Source organism: Miniopterus schreibersii (assembly GCF_964146895.1).
Source record: "Miniopterus schreibersii genome assembly, chromosome: 8".
Lineage (NCBI taxonomy): Eukaryota > Metazoa > Chordata > Mammalia > Chiroptera > Miniopteridae > Miniopterus > Miniopterus schreibersii.
In genome coordinates, this window is record NC_138109.1 from 69504578 (window position 1) to 69525667 (window position 21090).

Below are 21090 nucleotides of genomic sequence, written 5' to 3' on the forward strand. Positions count from 1 at the left end.
AACAGTAATGGTTTACCAGAAGTTCATCCAAGACAGCTATCAGGGATGGGGGAAATGACAAAAACAAAACTGGAACTAATTAACACCTTGAAAATATTAACATATTTCAGTGGGAGGGAAATTCTACGACTTTGTCTCTGAATTAGAATTGGGGCAAAGAATCAAAAGAACTTGTGCAAGGTCTAAGGAGTCTTGTGAGATCCAAATTAAAAATGTAGGCAGCATTCTGGCTACCTACTTAAACAATAAAGAAAATCAGGTTAGAACAAATATTATTCCAATTTTCATTTTTCTCATTAACTTAGAGCAGGGATTGGTCATTTTTAAAAAATATATATCTTTACTGCTTGTCAGAGAGAGGAAGGGAGAGGGAGAGAGACAAACATCAATGATGGCAGAGTCATTGATTGGCTGCCTCCTGCACCCCCGCACTGGGGATCAAACCCGCAACCCAGGCATGTGCCCTGACTGGGAATCAAACAGTGATCTCCTGGATCATAGGGCGATGCTCAACTGCCGAGCCACACCGGCCGGGCAGTCAATTTTTAAAAAAAATTTTTTTAATTGATTTTAGAGAGATAGGAAGGGAGAAGACAAGAGAGGGTGAGAGAGAGAGAAACATCGATTGGTTGCCTCCTGTATGCACCCCAACTGGGGACCAAACCCACAATCTGGGTATGTGCCCTTACAAGGAATCAAATCAGTGACCTCTTGGTGTGCGGGCTGACATTCAACCAACTGAGCCACACCAGCCAGGGCTGGCCATTTTTTCCTGTGAAGAGCCAGAGTAAATATTATACAGGCCAGACAGTCTCTGCTGCAACTGCTCAACTCTGCCGTCATGCACAAGCAGCACAGACAATACACAAACACACGGCCACGGCCGAGTTCCAACACAACTTTATTTACAAATGCAGGTGGGGGGTGAATTTGGCCTACAGGCCGTGGTTTGCTGGCCCTGACCTGGAGTAAAGTTCAGCCAAAATCTGTTGCGCGTGAGGTGTAAGAAAAATTCTGCCATTGTTAAGCTGTGGGTTTAAACATGCCACTCCATGGTTCTAGGCTTGGTCACTGAAATTTTGAAATTTTAAAATTTGGGGTAGGATGAGATGAGCACCCTCATCTCTTCTACATGTCAGCTTTGATGACGCCCAGATAAAAGCATTGTTGGCTTCACTGGTCAGTTATCTCATCAGGGAAAATCCTAGACTTGGTGGTACAGCTGGCCTCAGCTCCCCAAAGAAGCCAACCAACAGATGGTGGTTCTTGTGGGAGTTGTTGGTCAACGGGCAGCTTGTCAAACTTGGCCCAAGTTTCTAACTAGCAAGTAGCCTGTCTGTCTGAACAGAGACAGCGCAGGTTTTCAGGATGTGAATCTGGAGAATTTAGGTTGAAGAACCGTAGCAGCTGAACCAGGTCTGGCTTTAGGAGGCCCGTCTTATGAGATGATATCATTACATGCCAAGAATCTCTTCTGAACCTGCCAGGATGGACGCCCAGCGCCTACTGGTCAGTGCAGAGCATGAGAGGCAGAGGCCAACGCGTATCTTGGGTTGTGGAAACACTGCAGTTTTTTCTTCTGTTTCCCTACCTGCATCTCTTACTTTTATATAATAATGGTTTGTTTTAATTCTTTATACTTATTTGAGATGAGCTGGAAACCAAATGACTGAAAATAAACCACAACGGATGAATGGAACTGGGATGCAGCTCATTTCCTCCTTCAGGAAGTTCATTCCGCCCACTCCTGAGGTTTTCTGATGCGCTTTCAAGCAGACAGGAGGCTTCAGGTACAGGGCTCTGATGTTACTTTGAATGACACTAACTAGCCAGGTGCTACACATGTGACACAATGCATATTAGAGGCCTAATGTCTATTTTTCAGTGGATAAGTTAGAAGACAAATTTGATTTTTTAACAGCTCTGTTGAAATATAATTCACATACAATCCATTCACTTAAAATATATAATTAAAAATTTTTTTTTAGTATATTCACAGAGTTGTACAATCACCACCGCAGTCAGCTTTAGAACATTTTTATTGCCCCCAAAAATGTATCTGTACCTATCAGCTGTCACTCTCCATTCCTCCCTGCCCCGGCCCTAGACAACCACTAATCTACCTCTGTCTCTATTTGCATGTTGTAGATATTTAATACAAATGGAATCATACAATATGTGGGCTTGTGTGTCTGGCTTCTTTCACTCAGTATGTTTTCAAGGGTCATCCATGTTATAGCATGTATCAGTACTTCATTACTTTTATGGCTGAATAATATTCCATTGTATATATGCCAAATTTTGTTTATCCATTCATAAGTTGGTGGCCATTCGGGTTGTTTCCACTTTTTGATTATTAGGAGCAATGCTGCTAGGAACATTCGTGTACACATCTTGTGTAAACATGTTTTCATTTCTCTTGGCTATATACCTACCAGAACTGCTGGGACATATGTTAACTCTGTATTTAAGCTTTTGCGGAACTGCCAGGCTGTTTTCCAAAGAAGCTGCACATGGCATGTTCCCACCAGCAATGTAAGAGGGGTCCAATTTCTTCATCAACACTGATTTTCTGTTTTTTAAACTGCAGTAGTGCCCCTTATCCATGGTTTCCCTTTCTGTTGTTTCAGTTACCTGCAGTCAACCTCACTTCAAGTGTATTAAATGGGAAAATTCTAGAAATAAACAATTCATAAGTTTTAAACTGCACACCATTCGGAATGCCTCACTTCACCTCATGACACAGGCACTGTATCAGCTACATCCTCACACGAACAGTACAGTACCGTAAGATAGTCTGTGAGGCCACATTCACATAACTTCTATTACAATATATTGTTATAAGTGGTCTATTTTATTATTAGTTATTGTTGTTAATCTCTTACTGTGCCTAATTTGTAAACTAAACTTCATCATAGGTTATGTATGTATAGGGAAAAACAGTCTATGTAGGGTTCAGTACTAGCTGTGGTTTCAGGCCTCCACTGAAGGTCTTAGGATATGTCCCCCGTGGATAAGAAGGGGCTACTGCAGAGCCATACCAGAGGCTGTTAGGTGCTATCTTGTCGTGGTTTAAATTTACATTTCCCTAATGATTAATGATGTTCAGCATCTTTTCAATGTGCTCATTGGCCATATGTATATATTTGAAGAACTGTCTGTTTGAATCTTTGACCCACTTTTTAATTGGGTTACTTGTCTTTTTATTATTGACTTGTGAGAGTTCTTAATGTATTCTAGATACAAATTCCTTATCAAATATTAGACTTGCAAATATTTTCTCCCATTCTGTGGGTTGTCTTTTTCACTTTACTATGGTGTCCATTGAAGTAAAGAAGTTTTTAATTTTGACAAAGTCCAGTTTACCCATTTTTCTACACTTGATCTGAAGGACCAAAAGTGATAATTTATCCATTTTTCATGTTACCTGTGATTTTGATGTCCTATCAAAAGGCTTTGACGAACTCAAGGCCATGAAGATTTACTCCTGCATTTTCTTCTAAGTGTTTTACATTTTTAGCTCTTCTACTTAGGCCTACAATCCAGTTGAGTTATTTTTTTTGTATATGGTGTGAAGGGATCCAATTTCATTCTTCTGCGCGTGGCTATCCAGCTGTTCCAGCACCACCTGTCAAAAAGACTATTCTTTCCATCGCTGCTTTGTCTTCAAAAGTCAGTTGACCATAAATGTGCGAGTTTTTTTCTGGACTGTCAATTCTATTCCACTGATCTATATGTCTGTCCTTATGACAGCACCACACCATCTTGAAAGCTGTAGCTCTGTAGTAAGTTTTGGAACTGGGAAGTGTGAGTTCTCCAATTTCCTCTTCTTTTTGTTTTGGCCATTTGGGTCCCTTGCATTTTCATATAAATTTTAGGATCACCTTGTCAGCTTCAGCAAAGAAGCCAGAAGCAACTTTGAAAGAGATTGGCTGAATCTGTAAGTCACTTTGGGGAGTATTGTCACCTTCATAATATTAAGTTGTCCAATTCAGATACATGGATGTCCTTCCATTTATTTAGGTCTTCTTATTTCTTTCAACAACATTCTATAGTTTTCAGAGTATAAGTTTTACACAGAGAGCAATTTTTTTAAAGGATGCCTTTCTAGTTCCTACCACTTACATACAAGCAAAGAACTATGGACTGAGAACACAGGCTAGGGCTGATTAAGACCTGGAGAAGACTAGGACAAAAGCCAGCTAACTTGCCTGAAGAGGATCACATTAAAGTGTGTTTCCCATAGTCTGTGGCACACTTTTTATCCCAATGAAGACTCAGAACAGAGCTTCTCATCCTGGCTGCACATTAGAATCACCTGGGAAGCTTATAAAAGTCCTGATGCCCAGGCTCCACCTCAGACCAATTACATCAGATTCTCATGGGCGGTACCCACTCATCAGTATTTTAAAAATATGTAGCCGAGTTTGAAAACCACTGATTAAAGTAATGACAAGAGTTTCAGTGGCATTTTACAATTTTATTTATTTATTAGTTATTTATATTCCATCTTATTCTAGAAAGGAATTAAGCAGACTGACAATAATATATAAACTAAATTAAAAGTGAAGACCAAAATAGCAGGGATGAAAAAAGAAAGGAAAACGCAGGTGAAGGCATGGAATGGGACTAAAATGCACACTGTGATGATCTACTCTTTCCACACAAATGAGGGAAACGGAATCAGTATCATAATCTGGCCACAAGTACAAATATTCTTGGCAATTAGACCAAAGAAAACTTGCCCAGGCAGCCTCACAATGAGAGCAGCCGATGAAGTTCTGCACGCGTGTCTCCCAGGCTTACTGGCTGAACCTTCCTTTGGCTCACCTGCGCCTAAATGCCTGCCATCACTAACTCTAGCTCAAAAAGGCAGAGGAGAGCAAAGCCTAAGGAATCAAAGAAGAGCTTTCACAATATGAAAAATAAAAGTCCTATGGCAAACCCCTTGTAAAAAGACAGAGCCACCTTCGTTACTGTTAACGATATTTCGTTCTGCTATAAAAGCAATCACAGACCAAGCATAACACAAACCCTTTTTAAAAAATTAGAACAGTAGGTAAACTGTCTTAAATGACCACATCCAAGCCTGCTCAATACCTTCCATCTCCCACCCTGGTAGTCCCTGTACCTGAATCTGTTCGTGGCTGGGGTGGTCTCCATGTTAAATTCGGCCACTGGCACTCCCCTGGCAGACACCTGGGGGGCAAACATGGCAGCAGGATAAACCACGGAGGACGTTCCCACCTACAGAGCAAACAGGTGGAAACAGGCAAATGACCACACTATGCAGAGAAGCAACATTTTTTTCAGAAAACCTCACATAAACCCAGGCAGGTTTGTGTTTGCAGGTGTGGGGAAAACTAAGCTGGATGAGATAAACGGAGAGTATTTAAGGGACAAACGGGAAGTCAGGAGGCATCTTTTTAGGCGATCACTGGAACTGAGAACGATGTGTTGTGGAAAGGAGAGCTGTGCAAACGGAGAGAGTGGCAACGAAATGACTCATCACCTTTTGGGGTTAGCTTTATTTTTGTTTCTGCTCTTTGAAGTGATGCAAATAATCCATGATCCTTTTTTTTTTTAAAGTTAGATAATTCAAACAAAAAACAAATACATATCATTTATAATCCTACTACCCCAAGATAATCACTGTTCACATTTTGATGTATATTCTTTCAGGTTTTTCCCCTATGGATATAGGTTTATAAACATTCTTTACAAGAATGGGAAGACCAGCTGGCTCATTTCTTCCATGGCTCACTTCTTCTACCTCAGGGACTTTCTAAATAAACGTTCGTTTGTATATGAGTCTTGCCTCTGAATTCTTTCTTAGCCAGAACTCAAGCACTGAGGTTGCTGGGGGGAAAAAAGAATGGGAAGACCAGAATATATTTTACAAACCAGCTTTTCTCACCTAGCTGGCCAGCCAGCATGAACACTGACCCTGCACTCAACTTTGGGATGCACTCAGTAAACACTGGCTGAATGAGTATGCATCCCTGAGAAAGTGTCTCTGCTTTTAAAGATATGTTAAGGAAAATTTGAAATACGTCTACACTTTGGCCAGTTAATTCCATTTCTAGGAAATTTGTCCTAAGGCAGTAATTTTTTTCCCCTAAATGTTTTTATTGATTTTAAAGAGAGAGGAAGGGAGAGGGAGGCATAAAAACATCAATGACAGAGAAACATCAATCGGCTGCCTCCAGCATGCCCCCCCCACTGGGGATTAGGCCAAAACCCAGGCACGTGCCCTGACCAGGAATCGAACCAGCAACCTCTTGGTGCATGGGTCAATGCTCAACCACTGAGCCACACAAGCTAGGCCTAAAGCAATCATTTGATGAGCCTGCTAAGAGTTATGTCTGAGGCCCTGGCCAGGTAGCTAAGTTGGTTAGAGCATTGTCCTGATATGCCAAGGTTGGGGGTTCAATCCTCTATCAGGGCACACACAAGAAGCAACCAATTAATACACAACTAAGTAGAACAACAAACTGATGTTTCCCTCTATCTCTCTCAAAATCAAGCAATAAAAATTTTTTAAAAAAGAGTTATGTCTGAGGCTATTTACCACAGCATTGTTTAAAATTTCAAAATTTCACCCTGGCCCATGTGGCTCAGTGGTTAGAGTGTTAGCCCACGCACCGAAGGGTTACAGGAGGGAGGGGAGGAAGGGACAGGGGCAGGGAGGGAGGGAACATCAATCTCCACCCATCCTGGAGTTTCAGAAAATCCCCACCATCAGGGAAGGATGTGACCTACCACTAGACATAAGTCACAGAGGGCCAGCTCTCTGTCAACCTCCTCCAGGACAGCAGGATCCAGGCTTTCTCCAAACCACACCACATAGGGCCGCAGCAAGCCCCCGCACCCTGCCTCTTCACACCTGTAAGAACAGCATCCTTAACTCAGCCCTGCGCCCTGCCCGAAGGTCTGCCCAGGGTGACCAGAGGAAGCCCAGGGGCTGCTCCAAATCCAGCCATCCAGATAGGTCACTTCTGATACTCTGATCAACAGCCCTGCCCTCCCAGCCCATAGGAGCTTGTCCTGAATATGAAGTGCTAGCTTTAACTGCCTCATAAAGTTTTACTTTTGTCTGGATGCACTGGGGTGATTTGGAGACAAATGTGTTTCAGCCAAGCTTGACCTTCTCTTTCTTAAACAGTTTTCTGTTTCCCAGCGACTTCACCACACTCATGGGCATGACTGCGCTCAGTTGCGCAGACCTGGGAGGAACACTGGACTCAGATTCGCCTCTAACACTCCAACCACCCCCTAATTTCATCAATGGCCTCCTTTCATTTTCTCTGAGAATCACATCTCTCTGGTCCTGTCTATCGCCAAGTTCTCCAGTGTAGATTACTAAAAATCCCTCACCATTTCCTCACTACTATCTTAGTCATTTTATATGTCCCTTCTCAAATAACCTCCCCCAAACATCATATTAATGTCCTATTCAGAAACCCCCCCGGATTCCCTGTTCTTTCAGATCGAAACTTTAGCATTAGTAATGAAACCCTTATTAAGGAAAAAAAGGGCTCTGTGGTTAAATAAACCAGTGAAATATTAACATATTATAACCACATTTTAGAGAGTAACGATGTACATTAGCATATGAAATGCTCTGAGAAGTCCTACAGTAAAGCAAACATCCTTTAACTTGCTTTAATGTAGTGTGATTTGAGCACATAACCTGTTCTTTTCAGCAATGCCTACGAACAGCACATGCATCTAGTGCTCTCTGAAACACTTTTGGAAGTGCTATTTTAACATCTGGCTTCGAAAAATTTTGACATCAAAATCCTTTTAGGTTTTTTTTAAATCTACAAAAATTGTTTTGGCCCTGTAATTTCATCTTTGCAAGACCGTTTAATGTCGCCATAAACCTGCATTAATGCCACTGACGACAGCGAGGAGGAGGAAGGTGACAGTAGCTAAGGTTTACTGACCAGCCACAGGCCGCCAGCCTCTGTGCTTTGTAAACCCTGGCCGGCGTCTGCAGCACAGCCGCTTGGGGAACTCTGCGGGCCTCGCGAGGCCAGGCCCTGCCGCTGTCCTGCCCCTGCCCTGCCTCGACACAGAGCGAGAAGGGGCAGGAAAGCAGCCCTCCCTTCCCCCGCTGGTTCCCCCTCTGGACTTCCGCCCCTGGCCTCATAGGTCAGGGCTGGTGTTTCCATTTGAGGATTTAAGAGGCACCTCCCCAAATGAACTTGCATTTTGATTCCTAATTTTCTTTGCTTGCAACCTGGAGCACCAAACATAGATTCAAGTTTTTTACCCACCGGGGAAGCTTCTCCACTGGGATTCTGGCATCTTGCGCTTCAGGATCCGGGGCACTGAGTAAACAGTATTAGGGAGAGAAAACGTCATGGGCACAATCACAGAACAGAGGGTAACGTAACCCAGTGAGTGTGGGTATCTGCCTGGTAGGATATGGTACAAAACTCCTAGTTAATACATGAGGCACTCGAAGAATGGATCCCAAGGCATTACCAGTGGTTTCACCTCGAGGGGGGATTTTATGTGGGGAGGAGCTGGAGCAGCAGGTGTGCTAAAGGGGGAGCGTCATGATCTGCACTGTACATGTTATCATTTGAATCTTCTTTGATGACATCATGTTAACATATTTCTCGTATCATTTATACTGATTTAAAATGATCAGGTAGATTTTTTCTCAATATTCTGAGTCTACTCTTAATTTCTTTCCCTAACTACAAGAATAGCACACAGTCATCACAGAAATGTTAGAAAATTAAAAAGGCTATAAAGAAGAAATCAGAATTACCTATCATCCCACCATTCCTGAGAACCACTGTTAACATTTTGCTGTATTTTTTTTCAGGTCTGTTATCTCTACACAGATACATCAGCATGGGGCGTGTGTCTGTGCATGTGTGTGTTTAAATACAAAGTTAGGATCATACTGTAGAGAGTTAGATCCTGTGGTTTTTCACTTAATATTATAAATTGTGAGCAAAATATTTCCTTCATAATATAAGATAATGTATTTGGTCCTATTTTTCATAAATGTCCATGGGAATCTTAGATTAATGTTCAATTTCCTCGCATTTATGTTCAATTTAAAAGAGAAAACAACACATACTCATTCTGCAGAGTAGCATAATTACCCTTTTCCTGATAAAGCTGCACAAATTGGGCTCTTGTAATTCTCAGCCACAACTCCACAAGAGGTACATCGAGTTTTAAATATGCTACCTGAAAAACACAAGTTAAGCAATACTAGCAAGAGTATCATCAAGAGCAACCGTCTCGCCCGGCCAGTGGGGCTCAGTGGTGGAGCATCGACTAAACCAGGAGATCTCAGTGCGATTCCCGGTCAGGGCACATGCCCCGGTTGGGGGCTTGATCCCCAGTGGGGGGGGGGGGGTGTGTGTGCAGGAGGCAGCCAATCAATGACTCTCTCATCATTGAAGTTTCTCTCTCTCCCAAATCAATAAAGATATTTTTTTTTTTAAAAAAAGAGCAACTGTATCCAAAAGGGTAAAAGTCATTTAGTTTTTATATGTTCATTTTAGCAAATGGGCCTACCTTAGGCATCAAGGGAAAGGGAAAGGCACGCAGTACCACTGAACAAGCCAGGAGCATCTGCCTCCTGGACTTTGTACTCTGGAGGGAAGAGACAGATGAAATAATCACTCATGACTAAGGAGCTCTCAGATTACCTGGAGCGATGTTCAGGCGGAACTGAGCTGCTCAACAGGGTAGATGCAGCCAACCAAACCTAAGGGCAGGCTTTACTAAGTACATAATTGATAAAGGTTCAGTAGCTTGGGATGTGCTTACAAATCTTAATTTCAACTTAATAGAGCGTGAATATTTTATCCAAAACCAGATCAATAATTAATCAACTAACAAATTTAGAAAATAACAGTTAAAACTAGCAATCACTTATTGAGCTCACTCGATCAAGGTGACCACAACTCACTACATGTTCGCCATGTGCCCAGTGCTGTGCTGAGCACGTCACACACTGTGGTGGACACATATTGTTGCATTCTGTCCAGTGTCGCTTTGTGGAGGACCCATGTCTCCTCTATCCCATGCCGAGCTGATGGAGCTGACAATCACATCCTAAACTACCAGCTTGGGCACAAGTTCCAGATTGGTCCAATCCTAATAGCCTATCGCTCTAGAGGTGGTGTTTGGTCAAAAAGCAGGTGGGTTTACCTTCTGAGGAGAGAGCTAAGCTAGAGTGAGCCTGGAGCCACCAGAAGCTACCTTTGCTGGCACATGGAGGCGATCAACTGCAGAGGGAGAGGTGAGGTAACTCAGTCAGCAAAGCTGAGGGAAGGAGGGGCAGGGAGGCAGAAAGAAAGACAGAGCCTGCTGCTGACGTCTGCTCCTCCAGGGCTCCTCCGTGTTGCAAGCCAGCGTACCTGTTTTGTCAGTTTTAGCGTGGCCACTCTCCCCAATAACATCTCTGAAATTCAGCTGCATCCTGCAGCTGCCACTGGCCACCTAACATGTGACATGGTTGTCACAGCCAGCACTTGCACAGACTTGTTGAAAAGAACACCAGTGACTGACATGGGCCCTGACTGGATAAAGGCAGCCTCTGCATATTTCAGCCAACAAACCACTTTAGGGCCATTTGGGGAAGAAAATGAATCCTGGTTGTTGCTAGAACCTTTCACTGGCACCTTTTGGTAAGATCACGAAAGGCCCAACATTGAACACATAGAATGTGTGTCAGCAGCTTGGAAGAGAAACCCAGGGATAAGAGAGCAGCGCCCTCTTAGGAAATGCTGCATCGCCGATCCCCTGATGGCACAGAGCGTGACTGTGGGAAACAGTCGCTGATGCGCAGAGTCATTCAGAAGTAACTCAGGAGAAATATCTTGACCATGTCATTTCACCCATGTTTGTTTTTTATATGCATGAGAATGACAGTTTCTCAAAATGTGTATTTAGTAAGTTTTAACAAGCCCTTTCTATAAGTATAAGATAGCAATTCTAAGGGATAATAAAATAAGATATCATGGTTTGGGCAGATTATTTTCTTTCTAAGTATCACATTTAAAACATGATGCATCTTAAAACTGATGGCATCTTCAATTTGGTGCAAGGAAGGGATTCCTTTTAGTTTTACCTGAATTAGAAGAGAGTTCTCATCACCTGCAACCCAAAAAGTCCCAACTAATAAGCATCTTATTTAATCCTTAAAATAACTGGATTCCCATTTTATGCATGTGACATGGCAAGTGACACAGACTACATTCTGACACTGCGGAGAAATGGAAGAGCCACGTGGGAAGTGTCCCAGATCCAGCAGAAGAAGGTGCCAAAAAGACAGTAGCTGGCTGATGCTGTTGGGACACAAAAGAGGGATGGGATCCAAGTGAGCAGTGCTCAACTTTCACTATTAGGGTGACCAAAAGCCTAGACAAAAATGGACAACCTCATGGCATTCACACACACATTCCCCACTGGCTGACGGCTGCTGGAAATTCCAAAATTAGAAATGCATTCCTTGGGATTAAAGTTTTGTAGACTCTTAAATGCAAATGTCATTGGGGAAAAAAATCTTTGCACGCCCATTGATGTTTCTGTATGAATGGATTTATCAGATTTTTGGTGAGAGCAGAGAGGGGAAAGAATTAAGGAAACAAGAGGGAGAAGTAGGCTGTGGCCAGGGCAGAGCAGGGAAGCCAGAGGGACCTAAGACAAAACCCACAGTGTCACAAACTTGGTGGGTTTGACACAGTGAAGGTCACTGAGCTGACAGCTCCCTAAGGGCTGGAGGAGGGCTTAGCAGAAGCACAGCCTCAGTGCACAGTGCCAACCAGGGGGCAAAGGAAAAGTAAATAGATACGCCCAGGAATGCCAAGGTCCCCCCATGCCAGATCCTGCTAAAGCCACAGCTGATCAGTGGCCCACACCTCCTGGCTCCCTTCAGCCCAGCTGGGCAGTTGTCTCCCAGCACAACCCCCTCAAGAATGCCCCCGGGCGGGGAGTGCAGGCAGCTGGGCAGAGCAGCGCTCCCAGCGCAACAGGTGCACCGCAGACATCGGGCCGCTGCCAAAATGCAGATTCTGTTTTAGTGGTCCAGGTGGGAAATGGCAGGACATGAGCTTTAAATCTGGTTCCCCTCGCCCGGCTGGGCGTGGCTCAGTGGTTGAGCATCGACCTAGGATCCAGGAGATCGAAGTTCGATTCCCAGTCAGGGCACATGCCCGGGTTGTGGGCCGGATGCCCAGCGGGGGGCCTGCAGGAGGCAGCCGATCAATGATGACTCTCATCACTGATGTTTCTCTCTCTTTCCCTCTCCCTTCCTCTCTCTGAAATCAATAAAGATATATTTTTAAAAAATCTGGTTCCCCTCCCCATGTGAGGCCTGGGGCTCTCACCATGGATTTCCAGAAGGTTCTTGGTGCCAGCCTTGCGGTGCAGCTCATCGATGTTTTGGGTGATGACCATGACCCGGCGGCCCTGGTCACGCAGCCGGGCCTCACACTCGGCGATGGCGAGGTGCCCGGGGTTGGGCTCCACGCGCTGTATGACTTCCCGCCGGTAGTGGTAGAACTCCCACACCAGGGACGGGTTCTGGGCAAAGGCCCCGGGAGTGGCCAGGGCCTGGGGGTAAGAGAGAGGGCTCCAGTCAGGGAGGGAAAGACGCACCAATGCTCCGAACCCTGGGGGGCCAGGCACCCGGGAAACACTCGCAGGCCCCTTTTCCTCTGCAACAGAGGCAGGCAGCTTTGGGAGGGTGCAAGCTGGCACACGTTCACACTGCGTGGCAGACACAGGGCCAGGGCCTGTGGCCCAATCCTGGGCCTAACAAGGGGCCTTGGAGAAATCGGTTTTAATTTCCTCAATTATGACGCAGACAAAATGCAACCTGTCCCATTTACCACTCAAGTAAGTTCTGAGCATGAAGTGAAGTGACATGCAGGGAGGTAATTTAGGTTGCAGCCCCAAAATGTATGATGTCAGTTATCATTGTCCAGGAAAAAAAGTGAAATGTAAAATGCCCAATTTGGGTATAATGGCCATAGTTGAGAAACTCAGGTTTTATAACTGTAATTATAGCTACACACTCACCATATGTATTATATGAACAAAATATATAAAAATAGATATGTTAAGGTGCGATGCCTCTTCTCGGTCAGACAGATGTCATCTATGGTGAACAGAGAGCAGAGAAGCAGTTGTCTGGGGCTGGAAGCTGACGGAAAATACACAAGGGACCCCTGGCGATGACCAAAGCATTCTGTGTCTCGATTGTGGCAGTAGTGGTACCAGGCATTTTACTTTACTGTAAAGGTCCCCGTCTGCCCGGTAGTCATGTCAGCCTTCATTGGGGAGCGGATCTGCTACGCGGTGGATTATCCGTGTCCACTCTGCACTTCCTTCCTTCCTGCCCTCCACTTGGAGCACAAGTGGCCTGGCGCAGTTCGGAGGAAGCACATGAGCCTAGTTATACAGGGGTGGGCAAAAGTAGGCTTACGGTAATTAATATATAACAATGCAAGAACAAACTCTGTTTCACTTACAACTGCAAGCCTACTTTGCCCCACCCTGTATGTGTCCGGGGAACACAGCTGGGATCAAACATATTCTATTGACTCCTTTGCTTCCCCACAAACTCAGCTGCTCTGACACGACCCACCACCCCTCCCTAGGTTCCTCCTGACACCAGCTGAGCCCCACCCGCTTCCCTAATGCAGGGGCTGCTTTCCTTGGCTCCTTTTTGCTGTGGCACCCTAATGGCCCTCCACTCTTCCTTCTCCACTCCTTCACCTTTCAGGTGATAATCCCTGTCTACATCCCCTGGCCTCGCCTGGAGGGCAGTGGAGAGGTGACAAAACATCCTAAACATCTGCGATCCTGAGACCTTTAATATAGGAAAGAAGGGCAGGTTCGTTAACCCTTCATTCAACAAGAAGTCACCTAACTACATTTAGAGGCCATATATGAAGTTATTATTTATGATTACCTTCATTCAACCAACAAAAATCTGTTAAACATTCAAATTGTCCCAGAGTTCTTGGAGCGGGGGTTGGAGCAATGAATTAAAACAGACACAATTCCCTGCCCTCTAACTCAGGGATTTCTTGGGGAGGGGAGGAGACTGACGCAAAGGGCCCCGAGGGAATAATCCAGGGCACAGAAATGTTCCACATATGATCATGGTGGGGGCTACAATACATATCATCTGTTAAAAGTCATTGAATTGTACACTTAAAATTGGTGAATGCTATTGTATAGACAATATACCTCCATAAAAAATCAATTAAAAAAAAATCCACGCCCCCAAAGAACTTACATACTAATAGCCTTCGTATAAAGTTTTGAACATCAAGCCCTAGGCCTTCAATACTTCAACTTCGGTTTTAATATGAAATGTTCACAGAAACTTTTAAAATGTGTAATACTTAATTTCAATATCTATGGTAATGAATTATTATGCTAATCAACGTTTTCTGATTCTACTTTAATTTCTAGAAGAAGTCTAATTGCTCTCTAAATAAATGCCATCTATACATACCTAGAAAGTAAGGACAGTGGCTGCTTTGCTTATACCTCAGATCTTAATCACATGGACATTGTGTTAACACCAAAATGGACAGGAAGAGAGTCATAGTTTCAAAACTTTGCCTTCTGGGTCAGGCCTCAGTAGGTTCAAACTCTATTAGGGCTTCATTCAGAAGAGCCTCGTAATATTCTGGAAACACCACCAACCTGAGCTTGCCACTTTCTCCAGTAACCTCCGGCTCCTCTGAAAGTCGGGATCCCACTTTCAGCACTAATGCCAGCCCCTGAAATGATGACTATGTGCTTTGCTTTTGCAAAAAGCTTCCGAAAATTGGCCATATCTAAAGAGAGAATAAAATCTTTGTCAAGCCAGTGCACCATTTGGATACTCATATCCCACATCAATCGTCTGCCTAGGTTTCCCCTGCTCTCTGAAAGTAGAGTGTTTCTATGAAACCTTGCATAAAGCGAAGAAGCAGCTGCCTTAGGAAACATTTGGCTAACGGATGCACAAACTAATGGATGTTCAGAGGTACAGTTCAAAGCTATGGTGCTTGATGCTGAAAGTAGTTCCTAGAGGAGCTTGGGGGCCGCTCTCGCTGCTCGGGTGTGCGCTGTCTCTGTATCTCGCTGCAAAACAAATGCTGAATGCTATTTTTGTTTTTCATCTTTTTTCGTAAATGCAAAAATCCTCTTCGGATTTCTTTTGGTTAGCAAAAACAGATCCTAATGTAGGTTTTTTGTAATCGCCAAGTGGTGTAGAGCAAACTTTGGAAAGCAGAGATACCTGTATTTTGAAACTTGACCTTGAGTGAACTGTACTTTTATATACCCAAATAAAAATCATTCCTGTACCATGAAGATGCCACCCATGCCCTTGATGTGTGAATGTACAACATCCTAAGAAAGAAGCAGGGCCTTCAGGCACACAGCACTGGCTCTGAATCTCAGCTCCGCCTCCATCCATTTCTGTGATCTTTTGTGAATCACTGACTTCTGCTATCCTGAGCTCCCTTGGCAATCTGATGGCCTGAGATAAAGATTAATGGATGGGAATGCAACTTCCTTCATGAAAGTGAAGACAAGCTTGTGTGTGTGTGTGTGTGTGTGTGTGTGTGTGTGTGTGGACTGATCTTAGGCCCACTGGACCCCGAAGCCTTCCCTTCCTGCCCAAGTTGTCTTCCCTTTGCAGATCTTGCTAATTTTAGCTTCTCTCAGCATCGCTACCAAGGGTGAGGAGGAGGGCCCCTCCCCTGTGAACAAATGCTGGGCCCTAAACCTGGACACATAACTTTCCCCTTTACAGCTCAAACAAGAGTTGGACTTTTCAACAAAACATCATCAGAGACTTGGGGTAACAAAAGGGAATTGAACACAGAGAATACGTGGCAGCAGGTAATCGGGGTCACAGACCATGGCTCACCCTCCAGATCAGAGGCCTCGTTCTGCACCTCTGGGCATTCTCTCCTGGTCTCAGACCAACAGGGGCAGCAGCCATCACTTAGTGAGGGCTCACAGCACCCCAGGCTCTGAGCCAAGCACTTTACATGGATCACAAGGTAGAGCTTGCCCTTAAAACAAACGTCCTCTTCCCAGGATAAGAACAAGGAGCCAGACTTGGAAGTGCCACTGTGTCTTGGGTGGCAGAGATTAGGTCAGGGCCCAGCACACAGCTAAGAGCAACATCCTTCTCTCCCAGACACTGTGGCCCTGCAGGCCCTCGTGTGAGGGGTAAGTAAGTGCTGTGGCCCCAGCAGGTCAGGTGGAAGCCGCACAGAGCTGAACATAAGCTTCAGGGAGAAGAGAGATTCCCTCTCTGCCCTCCACCTGGAGAAACAAGAGCCAGACCAGCACTGCCTGGGGCTGGCATGGGCCACTAAGCAGGCATCTTCTAGGAGTGGCCAACCCATGCCAAATCACTGAAAAATTTGGCAAAAGTGGAATTGAGATCCACAGCTGTTGGAGCAGGCTTTCTGGTCTTCCCCGCTGGAGGCAATGGCATCTGAGGTTAGCCCTTGGGCTGAATGAACACACTCTAAGAAATGGAGCCGGTGACAGACAGGATGGAGGAAAGGAAGAAAGATAGTGGGGTGGGGGCTCAGAGATAATCAACATGATTATTAAAGGGACTGTGACTTCATTTTGTTCCCCAAGCTGGTAAGGAGGATCCTAAGTTTCTCATATTTATTGACTCCCTCTAGGCAAGGATACCACTTCCTCACCATCCTAAGTGCAGAACACTTCTATGGCCCATGCACGACAGAAACTTTCAAAAAAGGCTCCATCTCCCCTCCCTTTCCTTTCTTCTCTGACTACTGGTAAAAATGAACAGAGAGTTGAAGCAGACTCTCAGAAATAAAGAAGCAGAGGCTCCAGCTCCCTTCCGGCCACATCCCTGGAGCTCTCTGAGATCACTTTTCTGGCAGCAAGGCTCCAAGGAATGAAGACGGTTCAGGCACATTGTTGCCTTTAGGTATAACCAGCCCAACTACCTGTCATCCATGCTAACACTCTACCTACCCTCACATCCCTTTCAGAAAAGGACTGGTGTAAAAACAAGGCCTGCTAAAGCTGTCCAAACAGGAAGATTTCAAAAAAAACCCAGTCTGAGTGGATCAGAGTTTGTAGTGTAATCTATCCCCTGAAAGAACAAGATGCTAACTACATCTTGGAACTATTTATATGACTCCTGGGTTGAACCCTACAACCATACTTAAAGTTTACCCATAAAACTTTCTCCTGCTCTAAAGATGTTTTCTACCTCAAATGTAAAGTCTATCATCCTTGTGATGAACAGGTTCCCAGGTACCACTTTAAGCAACTTCTAGAAACAGATAAAAAAGTCAGCTCACAGGAATATCTGTAATACTTTCAACAGTAAAGATAAATTTTTTTAAAAAAGAGAAAAAAGTCAACTCGGATTTGGTTCTTAGAAGACAGGATATAAGATATAATAATGTCAAAGTTGTGTGAAATCTTATTATAGAAGGCATTTGCTAACTGCTAAAGGAAAACACACCAGCATGTTTTGCAGTTTCAGACCCAGATGGCCCACTTTTGGTCCTGCTTCTGGGTCCTGCCACAGCCTTTAGCAACCTGTCCTGCACAGCTGTGAACACCAAGGGGCTGAACAGCTGAGTGGAACTGAGTTCTTTGGGTTCTTTATTGTTCCTGAGATTGGGCAAAATGGAAGGAGGCATTATTACAATTCAACAGATTCACAGTATTAGAAAAAGTTATCCAAAAGTTGAAAATGAGGCAAAAAGAGTTCAGCTTGGCCTTTCAATGCCACATTGTTCAACAGGCCCACCTAAGGCTCATTTATTATATAAATCTGTTAGACTCTATACCCACTATTGAGTAAGGGCCCAGATATGTTAACTTACAGGTTTTTGTCAGTAAAAATTTACAGAGGATATATGAAATCTTATGCTAATCAACAAAAGAATCTTCTTGATTAAATAACATGTAATGAACAATTCTTCTCCCCAAATCAGAGAAGAGAATGTATGCCTTAAAACAAGGGCCTGGTTTGTCCTGCTTGCCATAAACGACAAATTGTTAACAGCCTTTTGAGCATATTACAGGAACTAGCTTCAGGGAAGGAGGCTGACTCCAGCAACCAGACATTCTGGCTTTGGGAGGCCTGTTTACTCTCAACCATTAAAAACTGGACCTCTGCTTGACCAGTTTCAAGATAATCATCGGAATGGATTGTGCTGACTTACACATAGAGAACTTCAAACCCCACCTCCCCCTGATTTCTTTGTTCTGCTCTCCCTCTCTCTCCTGATAAAAACCTCTGCCTGCACTGAGATGTCAAGATGATCTTTGGGATGAGTGTTCCCCATCTTTTCAGGTTACTGGCAGTTGAATAAACCTCCTTCCTTCTTATCAGCACCTTTGTTATGAATTTGGCTTTCATTGCAGCAAGCAGCCAAACCCGTGTTCTGTTAGAGATACAAATAATTTCTGTCCAGTAAAAAATTTAATCCCATATTACCCTGTAGGACAATCATCAGCTTTTCTCCCCTGTGGAGAGGTAAAGAGTTCAGAATACAAATCATGTGTGAAAGGCTTAAGTGCAAATATTTTGGGAGAACCAACAAAGTCTTAAATGGACTTACCTTAACTATTAAGAGATCATCTCTGACCTGTCCTGGAAGGGGCTTGCTTAAGGAGAAAAGAACAGAGTGGCCTTCTCCAAAATCTTGCCCAGCACCCACTTCAATATAAACATTCCCCTCAAAGTGTAGGAACTTTCAGGTACTTCAAATTCCATTGGAGATGAGGAGATGGCAGGCTAAGAAAGACCTACTTGAACTTGGACGAGCCATTGTTAGGCAAATCTTGGTTCCTGTGGCAGCTGGAGACTTCAGTCCACAATACAGTTGGGAAATTAATCGGCTCGGAACAATCTGGAAAGGTCTCATCAGGTTTTCTTTATAGCACTAATTCTTGAGATAGGCTTTAGAAAATCACAAAAACAAAGAAACAATCAGAAAATACTTGTATTTCACAAATATATTTATGTAAGAAGGCCCTTAACAAAAATTTTTAGTGTCAGGTCTTCATGGTAGTCAGCTGTTTTCAGTTTGTTCTCAAGAGCACCTAGGTGCCCTGAAGCAGCGGTTTTCATGTATGGTCCCCAACCCAGCAGCAAGAGCATCACCTGAGATCTTGTTAGAAATGCAAAGTCTTGGGCTCCACCCCAGGCCCATGAATCAGACACTTTGGGAGTGGGGCCTACATCTGTGTCTAGGTGATTCTGATGAATGCTCAAGTTTGAGAACCTGCCTTAGAGGCTTGAGAAGGGGTAGATGTGAGAATTCATTTGAAAAACAGGTTCAGCTGCTTTTAAAAGGTGTGAAAACCTTTGGCCTCTTAATTTTTGGTTAAAATACTGTTTCTATGAGAATGTAAGTTCTGAGAACTGAAGTAAGCAGAAAAGATATTATGACAACAAACAATAAAGATGACATCATGTCAAAGAAACTTGCGTCTTAAAGCACATTTAGTAAACCTTTAATCTATTCCTAAGAAATTTTATAAAAGGAGACACAGAGAAAGGTAATATTTGGATCAATGCCATCAAAATAGTAATTGGCAGAGATGATTTCTATCTAGCAGGTCCAACTGTTGGAAGAATTCAGGATTAATGGTCTGTGGATATAGGAAAAATAGAAATATAACATATTTTCCAAAACTTTACAATCCGTTTTGGAGAACTACCTATCAAAATTATAAATGCATTTTCCTTTTGACCTAGGAATCCTAAGTCTAGACATTTTTACAACAGTCAGATTTACATACATCCAAAATGACATATCTACAGGGTTGTTCTTTAGACCATTGTGATTAACAGCAAGCAACTAGAAACAACCGAAATGTCCATCTACAGGAGATGAGTTCAATAAACAATGGAACATTCACAATATGCAACATGGCTACTATATAAAAGAACGTATGTATGATTCTACTTACATGACTTTCTAGACTAGACAAAACTATGGGGACAGAAAACGTATCAGGGTTGCCTGAGCAGGGAAGAGTGAATACACAAAGGGCAATGAGGGCTTTTTAAGGTAATGGAATTGTTCTATATCTTGACTATGGTGGTAGCTACATGATTGTGCCTGTCAAAACCCATAGAACTCAACACTAAAAAAGGGTTAATTTTACTGTATGTAAACTAGAAAATAGTTTTAAAACCAAAAAATGGGTATAGGGTTTCAGTTTTGCAAAATAAAGAGTTCTGGAGATGGGTTGCACAATGTGAATGTACTTAACACGACTGAACTGTACCCTTAACAATGGTTAAGGTGGTAAATTTTATGTGTATTTTACTCCAATTTTTAAGAACCCAAGTGAACAAAGTCTAATTAAATGTGATTCGCTGGTTGATTCAGTATTTATAAGCACAGAACTTACTGGCTTTAGAAATGAGTGTTGGTATCAGCAGAGCAGAAGCTAGTAACAGAGGTTAGAAATAAGTGTCTGGAATATGAGGCTCAAAAACCTGTTAGTGTAAATCAGATTATTTAATCCTATAAATCATTCCAATATTCAGGCTTCACATGTTTTAAAAAAAACAAAACAGAATAAAGATATTCTCTCTAATCTGATAGAGGTCTCCCAAATATAATGTCGTGGGGAAAAAGTCAGGTGCAAATGGTGGTATGTGAGAGAAAGGAAAGGGGATATGAGTATATACCATAGTACTTATTTCCATTTCCATTTTTTAAAAATAGAATTCCCAAGAAATTAGTAAACAAAACAAAAAACTGGGGGTGGGATGAGAAATAGGATGTATGGAGACAAGAGTGGAAGCAGGATTTTCAGTATATGTGTTTATATATTGTTTGCATTGTCAATGCTCTGCAGAGAAAGACCAGGAACATGCTTGTAGCTGAGCAAGTTGCAAGGAGAGAGAAGCGACCATGAAGAACTGCAGGGTGTCTCAGTAACAGGGTTTGAAAGGATTTCTTATAGGATTTGGGCTTGTGTTTACTAAGGTTGTGGGTTGTGGAGGGTTCAAAGAAGTGAGGCTTTATTCTGGATTGGATGCTGTTGGGAAACAGGATACCTTGATTG

At 43.4% G+C, this 21090-nt stretch overlaps 1 protein-coding gene across 9 annotated transcripts in view; it reads right to left on the reverse strand.

Annotated features, from left to right (window-relative positions):
* SIRT5 (sirtuin 5) overlaps positions 1–21090 on the reverse strand; it is a 49085-nt gene that overhangs the window by 5217 nt on the left and 22778 nt on the right. For 5 of the 9 annotated variants that reach the window (XM_081143801.1, XM_081143803.1, XM_081143804.1 and 2 more), the window contains 7 exons: positions 18815–18964; positions 14704–14837; positions 12369–12594; positions 9129–9216; positions 8283–8336; positions 6763–6886; positions 5132–5247 (listed from right to left, as the gene is read on the reverse strand). In XM_081143801.1, coding sequence (XP_080999927.1) covers positions 5132–5247; positions 6763–6886; positions 8283–8336; positions 9129–9216; positions 12369–12594; positions 14704–14837; positions 18815–18929 — 857 coding nt within the window. In that variant the 5' untranslated portion in view covers positions 18930–18964. Of the gene's footprint in view, positions 1–5131; positions 5248–6762; positions 6887–8282; positions 8337–9128; positions 9217–12368; positions 12595–14703; positions 14838–17515; positions 17668–18623; positions 18965–21090 lie in introns of all 9 variants that reach the window. The other 4 variants (XM_081143807.1, XM_081143806.1, XM_081143805.1 and 1 more) reach the window with 3 other exon arrangements.